The sequence below is a fragment of the Onychomys torridus genome, chromosome 4 (genome assembly GCF_903995425.1).
Source record: "Onychomys torridus chromosome 4, mOncTor1.1, whole genome shotgun sequence".
Taxonomy (NCBI): domain Eukaryota; kingdom Metazoa; phylum Chordata; class Mammalia; order Rodentia; family Cricetidae; genus Onychomys; species Onychomys torridus.
Window position 1 is genome coordinate 21976881 of NC_050446.1, and position 22032 is coordinate 21998912.

Here is a 22032-nt window from a genome sequence, read left to right on the forward strand (position 1 = left end):
ACATGGGAACTCTAAAATCATGCTAAACCATTGGGTATTTTTGAAGGAAAAGAATGCCTTACCTCAGATTCTTTGAACCGTCTAGCAGCCTTCATACCCAGGAAAAAAAGCTAAAAAGGCATCAGGACAGTTACTATCCTGAGACCTCAATGAGGTCTCAGTTCTCCCTTCCCTGATCAGAAGGTCTATCTGTAGCCTACTAGCATGGTAGTCTGGCTCATATTTCTACCCAACAATTAGGCTATTCACAGGCGCTGTCCTTTGCTATTCAAATACCATAATTGGCCCAAAATCTAAAGTATTTTCTCTGCTTTTCTAATGTACCACTGTCCTCTGAGGCCATGGATTCTGCTGAATCCCAGAGAATGGCAAAAAATACAGGCATGCTGGGTAGAAATCTTATTAGATATTATCCCTTCCCCAGAATGTCTGTTCTTTAGACATTAATCCAGCAACACAAACCATTCTTAAAAGGTCACTGAATCTGCCATCTTGTTGGGGTCTCGCAAATGTCCTGCTAAATATTTCTCTTGACGGGGAATGTGGGCAATAAATTGTTGGATAATCATGGTGGTCGCTCCCAGTACCTCTCCAGTATTTATAAGGGGAGTCTATACCAGATATAACGGAGGTAAATTCTAAGTGATTAGAAGTTTAAATGATTTTTATTTTCTTATTTTGACTTGTCTGTATTCTCCATGGCGATCAGAATCTATAACTGTTCTGAAACAGCCATTTTTATCTCCACAGCACTAGTTCTTCACACAAAGGGAAATTGTTCCCTCTTCCTTCCGTGCCATGGCTGTTTGCTTTCCCAGCATCATGGCTTCTCTAAGTGCACTGTGTTTCAAGCCAAACACAAGCAGCATCAGTCCTAAGTCCTTTTTTTGTAGGAGCACATTATTTTAGCGCCACCCCAATAGCCCAGTACCTCACCAGACACCTGTGAAGTCCAGCCACCATAGAAAGAATAAAAGACTTATTTTCACCAGGAAAATAAAATAAAATATGGACAAGAGAATAATACTCAAATTGCTACTGATAATCAGCTACCCCAAGGACATTTGAAACACGAAGATATGTCTGCCAAATACAGACTGCCAAAGTCCTTTGAGGATGCCCTCAGTGGGAATTGACACTCCCTTCACTTACATAATAAGAAAAAAATAAGAGATTAACAAATTCTAACTACACACTGGTAACATTCTTCCTAGGCTTTTCAAATATCACAGGGCAAATATTTAAGACCTATGTTTTCCACTAATGTCTTTTAATTAAGTGCATTATTCTGTAGGCTTAATTAATGCTGATCCATGTACAGCATTTGATAGTCCATGTAAGATGTGACTAGCACACACTAGCACTTCAACAGGTTCATTTGGAAAACTCAGGTGGAGAATAACAGCTCTCTTATGAATGTTTGCTTCCTGCAAATACTCCAAATACATTTTCTAGATGTTTCCTCTAACTGCAAAGTGGGATCTTGGAATTACTGGTCCTTAGGTAGCAGCAGAGCAAACTTCTGTTACTCTTGAGAGATTCACATATAGATGACTAAAACCACCCTAAAGTTTGAGGGAAGACTGTAGTTAGAGTTTTCCTACCTGGCCCAGAGTCAGGACAAATCTCTCTCACCCACCAGTCCCACAGTCTCTCAGACCCAACCAAGTAAACACACAGAGACTTATATGACTTACAAACTGTATGGCTGTGGCAGGCTTCTTGTTATCTACTTCTTCTATCTTAAATTAACCCATTTCTGTTAGTTTATACTTTGCCACATGGCTTGTGGCTTACCAGTGTCTTTACATGTTGCTTCTCATGGCGGCGGCTGGCATGGTCTCCTCCACCCAGCCTTCCACCTCCCAGAATTCTCTTCTCTCTTGTCCCACCTATACTTCCTGCCTGGCCATTGGCCAATCAGAACTTTATTTACACAGAGCAACATCCACAGCAGGAAGACACCCAAATGAAAGCAGAGCTGAAATTCTCTGTCATTCCACCAATAGTGCATTTCCATTTGTGGTGAGAAAGCTGTGACACAGAGAAAATCGTTCATCTTAGTTTTGTTTTTCTTCCATTTTCTTACCCTTCTCCTCTGTGGAGTTATGCCCTTGAATGTGAATTAGGAGATTCCAAAAAATCAAAATATGTCTCCCAGGACATCTGGCTGCGACTCACTCCGACTGACTGCAACTGTTCCTCAGATCTTTCTCAGGCCTCACTGTTAGGAAGAACCCTGTTTTCAAACTTAAAAACACTAGATCTGAGTTGTGTGCAAAGTGGGTGTCTGTGTACCAGAGTAGGGGAGACCTGAGCTTTCCTGTCAGCTCTACAGCTTCCTCCTGGGTAGAGAGCAGTCAAAGCACTTCATGTTCTTGTAGCTTATTTCCTGCATCTGAAGTTCATCTGAAAGCTTTCTGTCAGTTATGGAGAAAGGAAAGACAAGAGGAGGAACCTGCCTAATAATGTTACAGGGATTTAAACAGGCAAGTTCTGTTCAAACTGCACGGAGAGATCATAGCAGAACTAGATATGCAGGTATGTGTGGCTGTGAGCTCAACAAACTACAAAAAACAATCATGTCACAAATCATTTGGTGATGAGTAGATTATTCAACGATCAGCTGGCATTGGGAAAAGGATAAATTTATATTGTGATCACATTTCCAAACTAAATTAGATTAAGATAAACTAGGGAGCATGCTGAAAATGTGACATCATTTTTTTAACTAGGAGAAAACTGGTGATCTGTAGCTGAGCTCTTTAATATGGCTGAATTTTATAATAATAACAACAATATAAATTTCAGAAGCAATACTACCATATGTGACTACATAAACATAAAAATAAATAAAATTAAGAAACAAAAAATCAGGAACAATATGTTTGATAAAAATGATGAAAATGTAAGATCTCAGAAATCTGCACAGAAAAGACTTCATTGCAGCATTGTCTGGGGCAAAAAATAAAGGAACAACCTATTAGTCACCAACTGAGGAATGCTTAAATAACTTAAACAATTTCTGGGCAATGAAATGAAATGACTTTTTTTAAAGAATGCAGAACATTTTTGGTGACAAGTTGGAAATATGTCCATGATATACAATTAATGGGGGAGGAGCAAATATTAGAACATTTTGTGTGTTACTATTTCATTCTTTTTAAAAAGAAAATTTGTATATATGTGCTGCATATTACATATTATACAGGCATCATATAAATATATATTATCATTTATAATGGTAGGTAGATCAGTGGGTAAGTAGAAAACTATCTTGAAGCCACACCCACTGGTTAATTGCAGCCACAATGAAAGTATTTCATTAGGAAGTGGTGATACTTTGCTTGTTACCCTAGGTGCTTTTAATTAGCACATTTTTAATGATTATGCAATAGTTTTTATACAAATAAATAAAATGAACCAAATAAACAAACAAACATAAAATTATGTGCTTTCAATAGAAAAGATGTCAAGAAATATTCACAAAAGAAAAAATATACACTTCTTCTTATTTGCTCTTCTTGATTTATTTTCCAGTGCTTATACTAAAGGAACTAAAGTTTACAGAACAGAAAATAGATGGCCATTTTTCATCTACAGTGATTACATTTTAAAGAATATACCAGATAATAATGATGATAACAAGGCCCTCCCACATGCTACCATGTTGGCTCGAGGATCAGTGCGGTGCTTGTTCTCATGACTTGGACTTGTACTACCTGAGAACTTGTGAAGGTCCCTTGTTTGTCAAGTGTCTCCCCAAACTTCTTGCATCAGATTTCTCGGAGAAGATCTCTGTGTTTCATGCTTCCCACACCTTTCCAAGTTGCTCTCATGAAGTCAGGTGAGATCCACTAGCACTCTCGCACTGAGAGCAAGGTTTCCCACTACCACTAGCACCGTTATCTAAGCCAGATGATGATAGCAGGCTGCTCTGTGTTTGTAAGGGTTAACAGTGCCTTTTGCCTCTGCCCATTGAAGGCTAGAGGCAAAGAGTAGTTCCCCACCTCACCCAACCATGATGCTTTCTGTAGACAGTGTCAAGTGCCTCCAGTGGCAGGCTGGTAGGGGACAGGTGGATTAACCTGCTCAGAATGAAAACTACTACCTACAGAAATACTACAAAAATTGACGACAGAGTCTGTGGTAAAATTTTATCGTTGCTTACTAATTTTACATGTACTAAATCCTTAGTGCATATCCATTTTCTCATACAAGGTAATAGCAAAACAATATACATTACACAACTAAGACATAGCAATTGTTCATGTTAGGCATGAGAAATGCTGAACTCAGAACTGTAGAAAGAGTATTTACTCAAATGCATACAGCAATTATGATATATTCATTTATATTCTCTAAATACTGACAATGCCATTTCATTGAAAACTCAAGAACAGACTCCCCATCATCCCTAGAATTAAATCCCTAACCTTTACTATGGACCTCTAAGTCCCTGAGGAGTACCTCCCACCTCTATACTCTGGCTCCTCATCCATAGCCACACTGTGCTTTTCTCTACTCCTAGAATTGCAGCATGGCTTCATCCTGGATCACTGTACCTACTGTATGTTTCCTGAAATCTTCCCTCCCTGATGTGTGCACCTAAGCAGAACAGGACTTACACCTTCATTCCAAGGGGGCAGGGTTTTTTGGAGCACCCTGTCTGGTCCTGTGTAGCATGTTCCATTACTCTCTGCTACTTGAAATCATGAGTACTGTTTGAAAACGGCAGCAGCCAGATCCTGCCTATACAGGGTAAGCGTGAATCTCGGGGTGGATTCTAGGTCACTAGGATAAAGTGCTCAGGGTCAATAGAAGAACTCCCCTTTCCTTCTTCGTCTCCTTGTAAAACATTTCATGATTGAAATCACATTATCTATTGAGTAGTGTGTGCTTGGCTGTTTGCTGTCCCCACCCAAAAGAAAAATTCCAGACACCCTTCAATCTCCTTAGAAGATTAGTTTTGGCACACCCTGCAGATACTAGACTCTGTGGATGCTGAGGTCTTATTTATAATTCCGAATATAATTTGTATGCTATGGAAATAGTTGTTACACCACATTGTTTAATGTAGATGTAAAGGAAAAAAACTCTATATTCTTTCAACACAAATACATTTTTTTCTCAAATGTTTTCCATCTGAGGTTGGTTAGATCTCCAGACACAAAAGCTGTGGATAGGGAGGGCTGTCTGTGTGAGCTCCAACAGGGTAAGGAGTCTGTCTGTTTTATTTGCTACAACTATTTCAGCATTCAGAGTAGCAGCTGATAAATAGTAGGTTAGTAAGTAATATACTTTTTAAGTTATACTCATGTACTAGTGAGGCAGACCAATGGCTAAAGTATTTGCTGCACAAATATAAGGACCTGAGTCCAAATTCCCAGTACTCACATAAAGCCAGGGGTAACAGTGTGCATGTCTAGAATCTCAATGCTCCTATGGCAAAATGGAAGACAGAGACAGGATACCCAGACACTCATGGCCAGCTAGCTTCAAATTCAAAAAGACAAACAGCAATATTCCCTTTCTCACATAAGGTGAAAGATGAGGATCAACTTCCACATGCATGCTGTAGCACACATGTAACTGAATTCACTCACAGACATGCATGCTTCCATACACATAGTCATATATACAAAAAATAACACTCATAAAATTTACACATTTCTCTAACCAAACTCATTCCTTTATAATTAAAGGAAAAGTTAAAGCTTATTTTCAAATATGTTTTGAAGACACTGGCATACCTGCAGCACAATGATTAGCACAGTGAAGGCATTCAATAACAGTATCAATAGTGTTCCCTTCCGGTATTTAAAACAGTGGGGCTGTGGCTCTGACAGCCCATTTTATTTATCATTGTTGATAACTTACAAAATACATAACTAGAAATAAGTCATTAATTGAAGCCCATGGCTATTCATTTTTTAATTTCATTCCCTAAATCCTGTTAGACAATTTGAATATTATTTTAAAGGTGCTTTAGACTATCTCTATAATGTCTGATCAATAAAAATATGAGACAAGTGAATAATTGAAAGTGTCTCAATCTTCTGTATTGAAATTAATGCAAAGTAGCTCAATAAATTTTAAAAAATCAGGCTGGGTTACCTATCAATAGGCAATTGCCATATTGGTTTTTTCCTATAATGTGTTTTGAAAATTATATATGCACGGTCTTAAAGATTATTTAAAAGCAAAAATGTCAGAATATAGCAATAATTCCCATTTGGGATGCTAGTCACGAGCTGATTTTTGGAAACTAATAATGATATAGTATCTAGATATAAAATTCAAAACTACAATTAGTTCAAGCCAATTGATTTCCAGATTGACATGTGACCATGCTGAATCAGATGTGAATGATCACTCTGAAACACACTGATGCTAAATGCGAAATGCTCTGTAAATGTGCTCTTGCTTTTATTATAGTTGAGCATTCTTCTGACATATGCCATGACTTTAAGAGAGAAGGTGGGAGTTTTGCAAATTCCCCAATCTTATAAAAGGCCAGAGGAGACAGTAGAATAGTTTGTGCAAACTGAAGGAAGGCAAGCATATGGTTAGTATGGATCCCCTCAAAATAGTCACAACACATAAGAAACATAAGTTGAGCATATTGAAGATTGATTCTATTTCTAACAGTCTCTCTTTGCTAAGTGGTCAAAATTACGACTAACATTTCACACGCAGTGGTTGAGATGTATTTTGCAAGCCAGGTGTGTGACTTGACGGAATAAATTTGTCACCACACTCTTCCCCAATCCAGTAACACCCTCTAGAAGCTCCTCTGACAGGAAGAGGAACATTGCAATATACCCACAGAACTGAAAACTTGTCCTATGGGCAGTTATGTGGCTTTCTGTGTACATTACCATGGTAACAGCAAAAACAAACAAACTTAAAAGGAAGTTTGCAGGCTGGTGAGATGGCTCAGTTGCTAAAGGCAATTGTGGCCAGATGATTTGAGTTTGATCCCCAAGACAGATTTGTCTGAAGAAGAAAACCAACGTCTGCAGATTGTTCTCTTGCTCAAATACACACACACACACACACACACACACACACACACACACGCGCGCGAGCACGATAGATAGATAGATAGACAGACAGACAGACAGACAGATAGATAGACAGCTTATAATTTTAAAAAGGTTGCACCCACCTATCAGCTATCTGCTTGAAAATGTGCTACTATTAATCATGTTGCTTTTCTTGATTTCATATCAGCTATAGTTTTATACCAAATTCCCACTTCCTTGAGACATTTAGCTGTGATTATATGCAACCAAGGAATTTCTTTCACTTTACTCAAACTTTGCTCATTTTTGGAAAAACCTATCAAGCATAAGGCTTTTCTGAGAGTTTTGGGGTTTTGTTTGGTTGGTTGGGCAGTTGGTGGTTTTTGCTTTTTTGTTCTGGACTGGGGTCCAAAGTTTGCAGCATTGAAGTGCAGATTGCTTCTTTAATAGTCCAAAATCTATGGGTCTATAATGGTATATGATATCACTTCCCTGCCCTTGTTTTTTTTTTTTTTTTTTAAGTCTGACCCACTTAAAGTTTGTATAAACTTGGATTTAACTTAGTCATACAAGCATTGCTCCTACAATGAATATATATCAACTGGTATCTCAGAACACAGCTATAAAGTCATAATGACATCTTTGTTAGGCTATATTGGATAAAGCAATGTCTCTTCAGTCTTTCTCAAAGAAAAGCTGACAACTGGTAGTCAGCCAGTTGCAGGAGATGAATTTTGAGTTCTTCATGCTGTTTAAAATCAGGTAGCTTTGCTATTAGGGTTTATTAGGAATAAATTAACAGCAAATAAACATCTATCAAGGGAATTCCCAAATACTGATAGAAGAGCTAAATGTTTTTCGTCACTTCCTAATCATGCACCAATTCTTAGTACATCAATCTCTCAGCCATTATCAATCTTACTCATTTCTCACTCATATTTTGCCTTCTCTGCAATTTTGCCTTTGTTTTGTAATGGAGGGTATGTGTCTTTCATCATTTTTTTTTCTGGAAACAGGTTAAATTACAGCTCAGAATTCAGAGCACCATCATGAACTTTAAGGGTGATTCAATGTGTCCACCTAAAAGGGGAAACTGGCCACAGCTCACTCCTCTCTGGGTTGTGAAGAAGAGAGACTTGCAGATGCAGAAAAACACAGGCAGGTCAAACTCAGTAGATTTTCAGAATTGCAGATAGGCCCTTAGCACACTATGGCAGGGTTCCCCTGACTGTACAACTCAGTGCCACTGAGGCACAAAAGCCAGGCATGCTGTTTCAGTCATAGGAACACAAGCTGGGCATAGGCAGGGCCATTTTCCCTGCACGCTTTTTCGTCTTGACAGTTTTTGTGCATTGAAACTTACAAGAAGGAAAACAGTCCACAATCTTCTTAAAAACTTATCTTAGACACCATTTTTATGAGGCATATGACACAAATGGTGTTGCACAGAGCTCACTTTGGTCAGAGCTTTCTGGAAGGAATTTCCAACTGAACTGCTTACTGCATTTTCATTTTCTGCCATAAATATGAGGTTACATAAGGTAGATGCAGGGTTTTTATTGCTTGTGTTAGATTGTGTTCTTCTGTGTTAAGTTAAGCCCTTGGCTGTAGTTCCAATCTACTCACTCAGGAGACTAGAAGATATGCTATTACGATATGACAAATAAATAATTCTGCATAATGTTCTAGTTATATTTTGGAAACTATGATTGACTCCCTATGTGCTCATTAATCAACCACTTAACTATTCAGGAGACTAGCAGGGTAGGAATGCATAGGTTTTTATTTGAATAGCAAAGTTTACAATGGCATTAACACATTAGTCAGGCACCCCTAATTTCAGAGCTTTCTTTGCTAGAAGTATCTGTTTCTACAGCCTACAAAATGAGGTATAATCTAATTCAAAATTTAATGTAAGGCTATATTTGCCTGTCAACGTGAATCAGCAATTTCTACCTCAGACTGGCCTTCACCCTAAACATTATTTCTAACCTAAAGATTGTGGAGTTTTTTTTTTCAACATATCAACTACTGCTTCACTGGTATTCAGAAAATATCGTTGACTATATACACACCAACAAAATGCATTTTATAATGGTAAATAAGCTAAATAGCACATGTTCCATATAATGCACACCCATATTGTCTTATGTCTTAACTACATCTTGTTTTTCTAGAATGCATAGCAAGTGACAGTGACTTGGTTTTCTTAATTTAAGGAACAAATTTAAGCTACTATCAAAATGTAATCTGCACTAATCTAGACATGGTAAAAAAAAATTACATAGTTATGTTATTCTGAGGTGTTTACATTAACAAGATCTTTAAAGCACTTATCAATTAGCATTATCAAAATCAGATGGGAAATTTCTAGAGAACAGACCTGAAGAATATGGGTTTGGGATGAGATATATTGATTTATATGTGCATAAAAAGCAAAAACTGAGCATCAGCACACTAGGGTAGGAACCTACCCACTGGAAGAAATTTGTAGCAGAGTCCCAATAGCCCAGCAACTGAGATGGAGATACCTTTAGAGTGGCCTAGACATGCTTCATTATCTCCCTCTCCATTCTGTCTAAACTCAACCAGGTACCCACCTCTAGATTTGACCTTGTCCTGAGTCCTAAGACAAGGTCTTTGCCAACACACACAAAAATAACCTATAACTCTTGGAGAATAGTAAGTTTTCTCTCCTCACTACAGCCTAGTTTCCCTGTAGGACTACTCCCACCTAGCTGTGCTTTGGGGATGAGAACTGAGCTGCCCTGCCACTGGATGAGTTACCCGATCATTTTCTGTCAGCCATGATTATCCCCTACAGTTACCAAATCCTGGATAAGTCTTGACTTCTGACCTTATATTTTGAGGTTGTCACTCAGTTTGAGCCCCCAACTACCCTAACTCTCCTGTCCATTCTTCTGTCCAACAGAAATCAGAATAGTATAAATTAGAAAATATAACTTCACGCCTCAGTCCATGTTTACCTCATGCCCCTCGTCTTTCAGATTGTCTAAACTCCAAATCCTAATGATCTTCCACTACCCAGATGCCTCTGCCAGGCCATTTACCATCACACAGTCAATGCTGTCTGAAGTTTCTGTCTGTTTTCTCCATAGCCTATAACCAAAGAGTGCTGGTCTCTGCTGAGTGAATCTTAGCAACTAAGACACTTGCTGTCAAAGGGTAAAGTTACAGCAACTTTTGCCTTCTGAGTACTTACTATGTTTTGTTTTGTTTTTTCCCATTTTTATCTTTGGCAATTTTTCATGTCTTAGAGTAATTGGAGTTGGTATCATAAAAGGCAGTCAGCTAAAAGTAAAAGATAAAACCCTTTTTACCTTAAAATACATCTTACTAATGACTTTCATAGCACACTTGCCAAGAAGAGGTTCTGAAGATCCTATACTGAGGTCAACTATCATGCTACAGGGAGCTGAGGCCCATTTCACTCACCAGATGTGGGGAGAGAAGGCTTATATCATCTTACAGCCTTTGAAAAATGAAGCATCAAAGTGACATAGTCTTTTTTCCCAAAGGAAACTTTAAATTTGAAATCTCTGATAACTTACCGAAACTCTAAAAATATGAGACTCCCTTCCAGAAATGTAGCCATGCCAACAATACTCACAGGTACAAATGTTCTCAACTTAAAGCAGGAAGAAAAGAACTATGTGAGGCAGAATGTCTCGGATTTTCACTCAAAATTGCAGTCATTTTGCCCATAATAAATATGCTAGGACCAAATTGACAATCACAACTGTACAGTGAAGGATGAAAATTCAGAGCCTCTTATAACAGACTCAATAATCGTGCAAGGTACAGAGAAGCGAAAGGTAGACCCTGTTATGAAGCATAAGGGTGTTAACAGACACTCTGAGATGATATGTCCTAAAGAGCTGGGACCACATACCAGCCTGAGTTCTGCATGGCATCAGTCCTTATGTTCACGGGGCTTCAGCCATTTCACCTGCTCAACAGAGCTAGCAAGAGAATCTGCTTTGTGGGATTATTATGAGGATTAAATGACACAATCAAATCATTTGAAATAATGGTTGATTATTGTTGCTTTGCAAAATGTAAGTCAAGTACCATTTGCTGGCAACACTCCATTATATTAACCTGGGCTGTGCTCTGATACAAGCCAAAACATGGAACTTCCAGGATTCCATTGGAAAATTAATGAAAGTAAACAGAATCTCCTGCCTGCTCTGATTCTGGACTATGTAGACCAGCAGAAGCCAAACAGGACCAGTGTCAAGGTCTAAACAGCTCAACAAAGTTCCACACTGAGGACAACAAAATCACTGTTTCGCTCACACTTCCCTTGTGTCAGGCTGCCTGGAAGTGTGTAATAGCATGTCTTAACCCCTGCCTTCCACAGGCTACCTTATTTCCTTACTGTCATTGAAATTTTGTGCTCTCGAAGTATCAGCTATGAAACCATTCACTATTTAAGTGTCAATCTGACAAGAAGGTTTGGTTTTCTTTGAAAAGTCCTTTTGTGACATGTAAGACATCCCTTAAACACAACATCTTTGTGTACCAAAGGTATTCCAGCTTTCTATATAATCCTCATGTGAGCAAATACCTCTCCAATCGCAGAAGGCTTCTTTCTCTGTAGGAATGCTACCAGATTCTGCATTCTGTTGAAGCATGAGAAAATCCCCACCCATCCAATGGAATGGAGAAACAGAGTTTTGACATATACCTAAATGTCTCAGAGCCCACCTCCTCTCCAAAACATATGCCTGTTAGCTTCTGCCACAAGTGCTTTCCTCATTCTAATCACTAAAGTTGTATCCCAGTCCTATGTCTGTCTTCCATTATTAATTATGCATATATTTCCTATTATTTTGTATTCTAATATAGTCCATTAATAAGTTACCTATATATTCCATTGATTATAAGCACTTAAGATGCTGAATCTTTTTAATTCCATAAAAATTTTGCTGTTTAACATATTTATTGAACATTCACAATAGCCATTTATAATGAGGATTCAGAGATGGACAAGGTGGTGTTCTGATTTCATTCAGTAATTCATGAACGGTTTATGATCAAAAAGTGTGGTGGGGTTCTTTGTGGGTTTTTTTTTTCCCCTGGAATTAGAGCTAGCTACAATTTCACATTAAACTTCAATGGTATCTTTTCTTTATTTTTTTTTCTCTGCAGGATAGTGGCCAACGCCTCTCAGAATCTCATGTCCACACAAAGCTTAGGGATTGTATTTGGACCCACCCTTCTGCGAGCTGAAAATGAGTCAGGGAACATGGCGATACATATGGTCTACCAAAACCAGATAGCGGAGTTCATGCTGAACGAGTATGATAAGATCTTCAGCTCAGCGGAAGACTGACAGACAAGACAAGCTACTGCGTATGTTCACATCTGTCTTGATGCCTAATATTTTTACATTTCTGTAAACATATTTCTGAAATATTTTTTCCTTCCAAGCGACAGATGCTTCATTTTGTGAAAACTTAGTGATGATTTTGTATTTAAGTTCCAAACATTTGAATAAAATAAATGACAATATTTTCCTATATGTGTTCTACATTAACCCCTTGAGTATTGTTCCTTTTAGCATTCTAGAAATACATCACAAATGTCTCACACTCTTAAATAGTGTGTACAAGACAGCACCCAGGCATAGCTCTGCTACTGCTCCTTGGCATCAGGTATTTGTTGATGTATGTGCAGATAGGTGAGTATGTAGAGAAGTTGTGGGTAAGTGTGAGTGTGTATACATGTGTGCCTTCTCAAGATCAATGTGTCAGCTATGTCCCCACATGCCTAAGCCTCCACAGAGAGAGCACAAACAATATGAAGGCATCTATGTTCTCAATCAAAAGAGTCCTTTCATCTTTCAAGAGTACAACATAATGATCATCAGTTATGGATGAGCTTTGCAAATACATGTTGAGTGGCAACTTTCCTGAAGAACAAAAGGACAGTTCAGAGATTTGTTGTTGGACTGCTCTTTTTTGGGTGTGAGTGCGATTTTGGGTCCACAAATGTACCATTTTGTAAATTAAATGGATTGATCTTTATTTTACATGGGGACTGCATTGATGTTCCATTTTGAGTTTTCATCAAACTGTGTATCTTCCCTTTCCCCAGCTATGGCATTTTATGTAGAATTTTTATTTTTGTTATGTTTTGAAGGATATTTTATTGGTGATTTACACTAATTCCAGCTAGAAAGAACTGTTTTTAAATGCTTGGATTAGTATGCCCTAAGGATTCCTTAACTAGACTCATATTATTTTATCCATTTGATGGTTACTTTCAGTTGTGACTGATTAAACAAAGGGGTAGCTGTCTAGACTCTATCAAACACTACTGTGTTTTGAAAAGTATGTTCTAGCTGAACACATCTCATGCCATTTTATGAAAGAGTTCTGCTGATAAAAATGTAGACTTATGTTTGACAGCTGTTTAATAAACTCAAATGGATTGAATAAAACTAATCCATTGTGATAAGTAACTCTAGTTATTGATTTGATCACAAAATGAAAAATAAAGCATGTAAATACTATGTGTGAAGCATGGATCCAAGAGCACACATTCAGAGCAATAATGAGCTCAGAGGCATAGGCTGTGGCATGGATGAGCATTCAGAGATGAGAAAGAGAGAGTTAAGAGACAGTTCGTGAAGTACCAGCATCCACAGTGCTGCCTGAGGATGCTTGTCTGAGGAAGGACTGTGTATGCTTGTCCTTTTGAATGTCTTTATTTTGGCAAAGGTGCCAATACATGGGCTCTCAGCCAAGAACAGTGAAGCAGTCCCAGTGAATTCCTCAGTGTGGTTTCATCAAGTGGGATGTATACACATCATATCACAAAGCCAAGAGAAGTCACAAGAAACAGAATGCCATGATCTAAAGCTATCAGTAACAGTGAAGCAAGAGCATGCCTAAGCTATAAAAGATTCTTACATGTAAAGCTGTGCTTGTGCCTTTCAATTTACACAGAGAAACATGAAACATGGGTTTCTGGCATTTATTTCTAGTCTTCCTCAATGCTGTAACACTCTCAATGAAGTCTTTTCCAGGACTTTAATTATTTCTCCCTTTGAAAAGAGAACAGCGGAGTTGGAAGTTCCATATTAAAACGTTGTGTCTTCACGAATCCATCTTTAAAGATATTCTGGTAGCTTCAGCCAGAAAGAAATCATACGGAAAGCCAAAGAGAGTGGCACTACCTGCTTTGAGCAAAGATTCACATCCCCTTGTCTCTACTGCCTTCCAGTTTCATAATCTTCAAAAGCACCAGCTTCTTGATTTCCAATCAGATGGGATTTAGCCTGATTCAGACCCCAGCTGTGTCCTGTTTCTGCCTGCTAAGGGCATTGCATCAGAGAACATGTTTCCTCTCTAGAGGAAGACCTTTCCAAGGTATTGAGCCAAAGTGCCCATCACAGGATCTCACTTGCTCATTCTGAAAGCATAGAAAGGTCATGATATCCCGTAACATTTCAGTTAGCTATGATGTCTAGAATTGCCATCCCAAGTATTCAAGCCAAATTTCTGCATGAGTCTGAAGCACTAAAAGGTTTTATGAAACCAGACACTATTCTCCATTAAAACAACAACAGAACAAAACCAAAAACAAACTGGGAAAGTTAGCCGGGGTTTCTTACTCACCTGGTCTGAGCCAGGCCCAGTTCTAGGCACTAATGACATGATTGCCATAGAAAGCAAATAGTATGTTTGACTACCCTCTGTAGGGAAGGAAGACAATTGCCTAAGGATTAATTACTATCCAGTACAAGATCATAGATGTTGGCCAATGGAGTAACCATGTTCACCTCAGGGTTCAACCCCTGTACATAGAAATGCTCAAATAGATGGGCAGTGCCAGTGACAGGAATATTAACAAAGTGCAGTAGTTGGAGATTAAGAAACAAGCTGTAATTGGGGAATTCAGATTGGGCTTCACTGTTGAGATAATCTGGGGCTGTTCTATCTAATCTTGAATAAGATTTATTAGACAAGGAAAAATACAGAAGGCACACCAAGTGGGAATGAAGAATGACATGCACCAGAATTGGGAAAGGCCTGACACCCCCAAAGAAAATTGAGAAACTCGCTAATTAGAGATGACATGTATATGTCTGGTGATTTGGGAAAATGGAACTACAGAAAGTGGTTGATGTTAAATGTGGGCAAAAATATTCAGATCTTTTCTCATAGACAAAAGAAATCAATGGTGTAAAACAAGATAACCACAGAACAACTTGGACAGAGAATCTCTAAATTTCCTAGTGGCCAAGAGATACAAACCCCTTGGAGAAGACTCCTGTTCTCTTACAGGGGCTAGGGCTCTACAAAAATGTTATGTGTCTATAAGTTTTTAAATATTTCTCAACCATGCAATAATAATTGTGTGTTCTCAGATGCATTTCTATACAAAAGATAAGGCATTCTAATCTAACAAAAAGAAACACAAGTCCAAAACTGTCTCCCTAGAAAAATCAAGCCATTTAGAATCCCCATTTCATCAGGGTTCACCCACCTGGCTTGTAAGAGATTGTCTCTTTCTTCATGGAAAAGGTGGCTATCTCATCTTACATGTTCTGAGTCTGGCTTTACTTAGCATGTGCCATATGACAGGATCATCATGCCACAGCTCGTAATTGAAAGCCTTATGACGGTTCACCCTATCCAATTAGAAAACAAAGGATCCAATTAAGAAAAATTAGAAAAGCTGTTAGAAGGAAGCAATCAGTTGCCAATAGTGCTGTCCTTACAGATTAACACAGCTAGAAACTGACCTGCACTTATCTCTTCCACATTTATTTTTGTGAATTATAAGTTAATCACCCTGTCAATTCCTAATTAAAAGGCCCTGCAAAGATTTTTATCCAAAAGGACCATCACTAAAAGTTCTGGGTCAAATTGCTCTGTTGTCAAAAATGAGAAAAATTCCAAAACAATATCAAATTCTCTTCTTGGGAATTAAAATCTTAATATAAAAAGGAAGATATTCTTCAAATTTTATTTCTTCAATGAAAATGCATCATCTGGTCAGCCCTGAAAACATATATATATATATATATATATATATATATATATATATATATATATATATATATATATGTATGTAACATTATACAGACTATGGTTATATTCATGTACTCAGGTATATTCCGGTACACCTATATATATATATACAAACATATGTAACAGAATTAATGAAAAGGGAGGCCATGAATTTGAAATAAAGTAAGGAGGGTTACCTTGAAGAGTTTAGAGGTGAGTCAGGGGAGAGGGAAATGATGGAATTATATTGTAATTTCAAAAATAAAAGAAATAATTTTTAAAATGCTTCATCTTATCTTTAAAATGTAGATAGGTTGCTGTGTGTGTGTGTGTGTGTGTGTGTGTGTGTGTGTGTGTGTGTGTGTGTGTTTCTTTAAGCCAAGGACTTCAAACTCAGACACTGAGTGGGGCCAGGCATGTAGCATAAATGAGTCAAGAGAAGCAGGCAGCCGGCACTATGAAGTGGTAACAGCTGGGGAAAACGCAAGCTCCCTGCCTAGCCAAAAGGCAGGTTTCTACTCAGCTGGAGCTGATGTTGCTTATGTGGGAATGTGAGCCATGTTGCCAGACCTTTAGATCTTTCATAGAAAGCCAGGATTGAGAATCTTCTATGAAATCTGATTTTTAATACGCTAAATAAGCTACCAAATAAAACACATCTGAGCGGAGTCGGCCTAAAGACCAAATCTTTTTTGTGGCCTCAGTGTTAAGCCTTCCAAGTCACAAACCTTGTTCCCCAGAAAATGGCACTCCTTGGAGTAAATTGTGGAGATAAGGGAATGAGCCAAAGCAATATGAAAGAACATACAAGCAGCAAAATATGTCGAACTTACTGTTGAAATTCTGAGCAGATTACTTAGTCCATCTGGAACTCTCTTCTTTTCTGATTTATTAAATGCAATATACATTTTTAATCTAATGGAATAACGTGGTGAGAGCTAAAGCAGGTAATGCATATCTCATAAATTGTCATTTAAGGATGTAGATGATTGATCCATAACTTAATAATAAATCACTTCATAATCTGAAGATGATGGAAGGAAAGTTGGGACCAAACTCTAAAAAGCCTTGAATGGCATATCACATCTCTAGTCAAGTTTTTACACCCTAGATCTTTCATAAGGAGAGCAACTTTATCAGAGCTGTGACATTATGATGTAGAGCTTGATGCAGGGAGAAACTGTGGATGCCATTGTCAGATGAAACATGATTGCCAAAGCACGATTAGTGCAGTCTGCATTCAGACTGGCAGTGGGCAGAGAAGATGCTCTGGAAATCAGGTGGCTATGCTTTGTGGAGGCTTTGCCCACATCTCTTTGTTACCATTGCTAAGTGAAAAACACCAGTACCAAATAGACTAAATGTCTATAAGCAGGTCCATTTCTGGATTACTTGCTTGGTTAGGGCCATGGTCCATTTTGACATTCTGGCAGTAATTTGTCATTTAGCAGACCTTAATATATTTGGACCAAGTCACACCAAAGTAATATGAGACTGTGCCTGCTACCAGAACTATCCCCAGACAGTCATAGGGTCATTTCTCTCACATCACACCTGCTTTCTCACTCCTTTCTCTCATCCTAGGATTACTTCTCTCATTCCATGCCACCAAGAAAGCCAGTCCTGGAAAGATTGGCTTGGCTAGCTACCATGTATGAAACACTAGCTCTGTACCAATGAAGGTATTATTTGTTGTTTTGTTTACTCCTCACAACTGTCTGCATGCAAATACTCTTCTTGTCCCTACTTTATCCCCAAAGAAACACAAGTGAAAACATAATGGTGTTACCAAGTCCATGTAATTAGTAATTTGCCAAGCCATTATTCAAATCCAAGTAATATGGCTCCAGAGGATCCTGCCCTATTTGGAGTGGTTAAGCTTCATTGTCAGTTTAACCAGATTTAGACTTCTAGGGGTATCTCTGAAGACATCTCCACAGACATTTAGCTGAGGAGGAGAGATATACTCTGAATGTAGATGGCACTGTCCCATGGGCTAGGATCCTAGACTGAATAAAAGTAAAGGGGAGGTGGGGGTGACTGGACTGAGCATCAAGTATTCATCTGTTTTAGTGGCCTGACACACCCAGATGTGAGCAATGGCTCACATGCTTTCCTCACATTGATGGATGGTGCTATCTAGCCATGAGCCAATGTAATCCCTTCCTCCTATGATATGCTTGTTAGATAGTTAGTCACAGCACTGGATAAAGTAACTAAGACACAAGTGTACCATAAGGTTCTTCAAGGAATGTAACTGAAAAAAAGTAAGCACATAAACACCCCAAATATTTATATTAAATATGGGAGGGGTGCTGGTTGCTCTCTTGTGAACATTCTTGAAAGATTTACCTCCATATTAACTTTAATAAAAGAACAGAATGAATATTAAACGGGTTTCCCAAGAAAATGTAAAGTATTTCTGTTGCTATAAGTAGATGACTAAACGGCCTTAAAGATTTGGCTCTTAGGATTTCAGTAGTCAGGAAATACTTCATTTATCTGTATGCTTTACATACATAGTTCTGGCTTCACTTCATTGTAGGTAAGACAGACAAGAAAACTTCTTTTCTCAAATACATACAAAGTACCTGTTTGAGTGGCCCTGGCCCTGTATGGCATTTTATTAACCAGGGTAGATCATATTTGTCAGTGGCCAGTTAGCATCCATCATATCATGCTACCCAACATTGTATTGAAATTAGATCTGGCTCTATAGGGATCCTGCAAAGGATGAAAAAAATGGGTCTCCAGCAGTCTTCCTCTTAAATATAATTGAAAAAGAGGCAGGCATCAGGACACGCTGTGTTTCATGCTGCTGAAGAGTGATCCTGAATCACTGGAGTGATGAAAATACAGTGAACATTTTGAATAGGAAGATGACAATTTGCTGCAGTGATGTTGTCAAAATGGAAATGTCTTCCATCTTGATGAGAAGCCTAACAGAAGGGACCACACACACACACACACACACACACACCATATAAACAGGCATCTGATTTTTGCCAGTTTGTACTTGAGGCAAAGCATCCAGTGTCCACAAAATTCTCAAGCCTGATTCTGCAGAACACCCCTTCTTCAATTTAGAAAGAGTAAAGAAAGCAGCAAGGGAGAAACAGTCAGCACCATGCCCCTGGTTTGTGCTAAGTGCACACTTGTTAGGTAAGTGAACCAAGACAAACACCAAGAACATAAAAGCAGATGAACATAATCTACCATCATGTTTCCTATCAAGATAAATGTAGTGTCTAATGTCTTAGGTGTAGCCAAATCCACTGGTATTTATGTTGATTCCTAGCCCTAAATCTTAAAAAAAAAAAAAAAAAAAGAAAAGAAAAGAAAAGAACCATCAAAGAAAATACCCTCTGTCTATGTCTCTTGAAGTCTAAGCCCCATGAAATGCTTCTTCCCTACAGCTCTGTGGAGGCAGCAGAGCACTGGGATTGCCAGCCTGGTTCCTGCAAGTCTAACAGCAGAGGCTCATATCCTGCTTCAAACCCGGGAGCATCCTTGTATCTACAATACCTAGTGACACCTTCCACCATGTCTCTGAACTTCTACATGTGTGACTTACATGTTATCTGAATCCTACAGAGTGAGGACTTTCTGACCAATCTATCAAAAGCCAAGATCACTGCAAAAATATAAAGCAATGGCCTGGAAACCCTCCCTTTCCTCTGGCACCATTTGAGCCGACGAGTTTCCTTGATAGACATGCTCACATTTTAAGAGCAGGAATGTAACCACTGCTCTAACGGTTCTCACATCCCTAGCAAATGTGTTCTAAGTCCATATTGCACAACGCACTTGAAGACGTGTGGATTTTTCCACATCATTTGGTGACATTTTGCACAGTTTAATTTCTGCTCTTTCTTGCTAGACCCTACCTCCCCACTCTCCATTCAAACTCTGCAATAGAATTTCATAGAGCATCTCACCCTGGGCTCAAAGCCCTTCCTGTCCCTCAGCATCTATCTGCTTGGCTGCTGTGAAGTTTTGCCAGGAAGTGTCCATCTGTTAAATTCAAGCATCCTAAAAAAATAAAAGGGGTAGAGGTGTTCATCTGCAGAGGAGAGAGCATTAATGGCATTGAGTGATCTGACAGGAATATGTCGGGGTGAGCAACAACAGGAAGACACCAGCAGGCAGGGACACAGGCTCCGGCCCCGGAAGCCCTATCCCTTCAGGCTGCCAGGTAAATGCAGCTTTCGAGTAGGAAGAGGAACAGAACACTACTGAAACCAAAATTGGTTTGCACTCTCTATTTTCTGAGTTATCAGTTCTTAGGTCACAGTCACTAAAACTGGAAACTTTAAAATGACTTCAAAAAGGCAAACGCTAACCAGATTTCACACTGGATTTCATTGTACTTGGCATTACAGAAAGAATGCAGGTATTAAATAGACTGCTTCCTGTATACAATGAGGTTAATTAGTGGTGAGGGATGGAAAATCAGTGTAGACATAACTCTTTTCGACAGGTATCAAAAATAATCCCCGATCCCTACAGACTCCAGCTGCACTGAAAGAGGAGCAATATAAAAGATTCCTTAAGCACAAAATTTTCAGACATTCTCCAGGTGGCCTCGCACAGTTAAATAGGCCCCGAGTCCCCTGTGCCGAAGCCTGCTCCTGTGCCATTTCTTGCTCTAACTTGGAGGCTCAACTACTCGTACTGAGTTTTGTGGTGCCCAGAAAGGCTTTCAGTACAAAGTGCCTGAGATTGCACACAGAGACAGGCAGGAGAACAAAAAGAGACTATGCTGAGGCCTGAATGGGACTTCCCTAAGCTCCTTATCAATAAGGTTAATAAGGGTCTATGCAATTTACTGATCACTATAATGCAACAGCCTCCTCGAGCTCCCAATCTCCACATTGGCGCTGCCTGTTAATGTTTTCCATGGCCAATCACATAAAAGAGCCTTTGCCTGCACTCCAGAGAGTATGCCCCAGTTCAGGATCCTGGCCTCCATAAAATCTCTGGTCCGTTATTACACTCCTACCTGCCCTAGTTAAGCAGATTAACAGTTATTTCTTAGAATTTGATCATGAGGTTCTTTGTAATTGAAGCTGGAATACTCAGATATTACTAAAAAATGTATTTCTGAGAAACGCATTCCTTTTTTCTCTGGTTTAATTTTGTTATCCTCAATCATATGCATGACATGAAAAAAATCCAAACTTCTATCTCCTCTAGAAAATACATGTCATATCAAAAAGGTGACAAGAGGGGGGAAAAGTAATTAGTGAGTTCACAGAGTTCAGTAGAAAAGTTAAAATGGAGTAACACATTACTTTTTATGTTAAGATTTCACAAGACAAATCTTGCCTGTGTTTTAATTGCATGTGACCCTGGCAGTCCTACTCTGAAATGAAGTGCCGTAAAATTAAAGATGACAGACGCTCAAAACAAGTCTTGTGATCTTGATTAAACTACAAAGACCACACTCTCTCTGCTGTAACTCAGATATCATGGGCTGTTTTATTTGGGGAATTGCTTCATTAATGCCTTCTTTGACTAGACATGTTTATTATTAAAAAAAATACTGAAAATGGTGATATCTTGTGTAGCTAAATCATTCAGAAAAGCATATTATAAACGAGGAATGTTTAAATATGTCAAAGACCTAATTCATTTTATAAATGCTCATGATTACATACATATATTAATTTCACATACATATACATACACATCTATAAATCACATGCAGATGAATGTGTACACATCCCACTTTGATACACAAATAACCTACTCTAACTTGGGACTCTTTACTATAGACCACAAAGCAGGGCAATTCATCAGTCATATTTTTTTATAGCCATGTCAAGTTTCTCAGGCCAACAATACCAAGAAAATTTAATGCTACCCTATAGAAATACCTTCTGGCAAATACTATTTGTAATATTAAACTTTCCAAACATAGTTTGAGAAGAAAATGGATTAGACTTGTGGCTGTT

General features: G+C 38.5%; 1 protein-coding gene across 2 annotated transcripts in view; it reads left to right on the forward strand.

Moving 5' to 3' along the window:
• The window catches only part of Arhgap15 (Rho GTPase activating protein 15), a 606350-nt gene extending 584721 nt beyond the window's left edge, over positions 1–21629 (forward strand). The window contains exons 14-15 of one of the 2 annotated variants that reach the window (XM_036185140.1): positions 14283–14428; positions 19956–21629. In XM_036185140.1, the coding sequence (XP_036041033.1) occupies positions 14283–14428; positions 19956–19993 (184 nt within the window). In that variant the 3' untranslated portion in view covers positions 19994–21629. Of the gene's footprint in view, positions 1–12203; positions 13641–14282; positions 14429–19955 lie in introns of those variants that run through there. The other variant, XM_036185141.1, reaches the window with a different exon arrangement.
• The last annotated feature ends 403 nt before the right edge of the window (positions 21630–22032 follow it).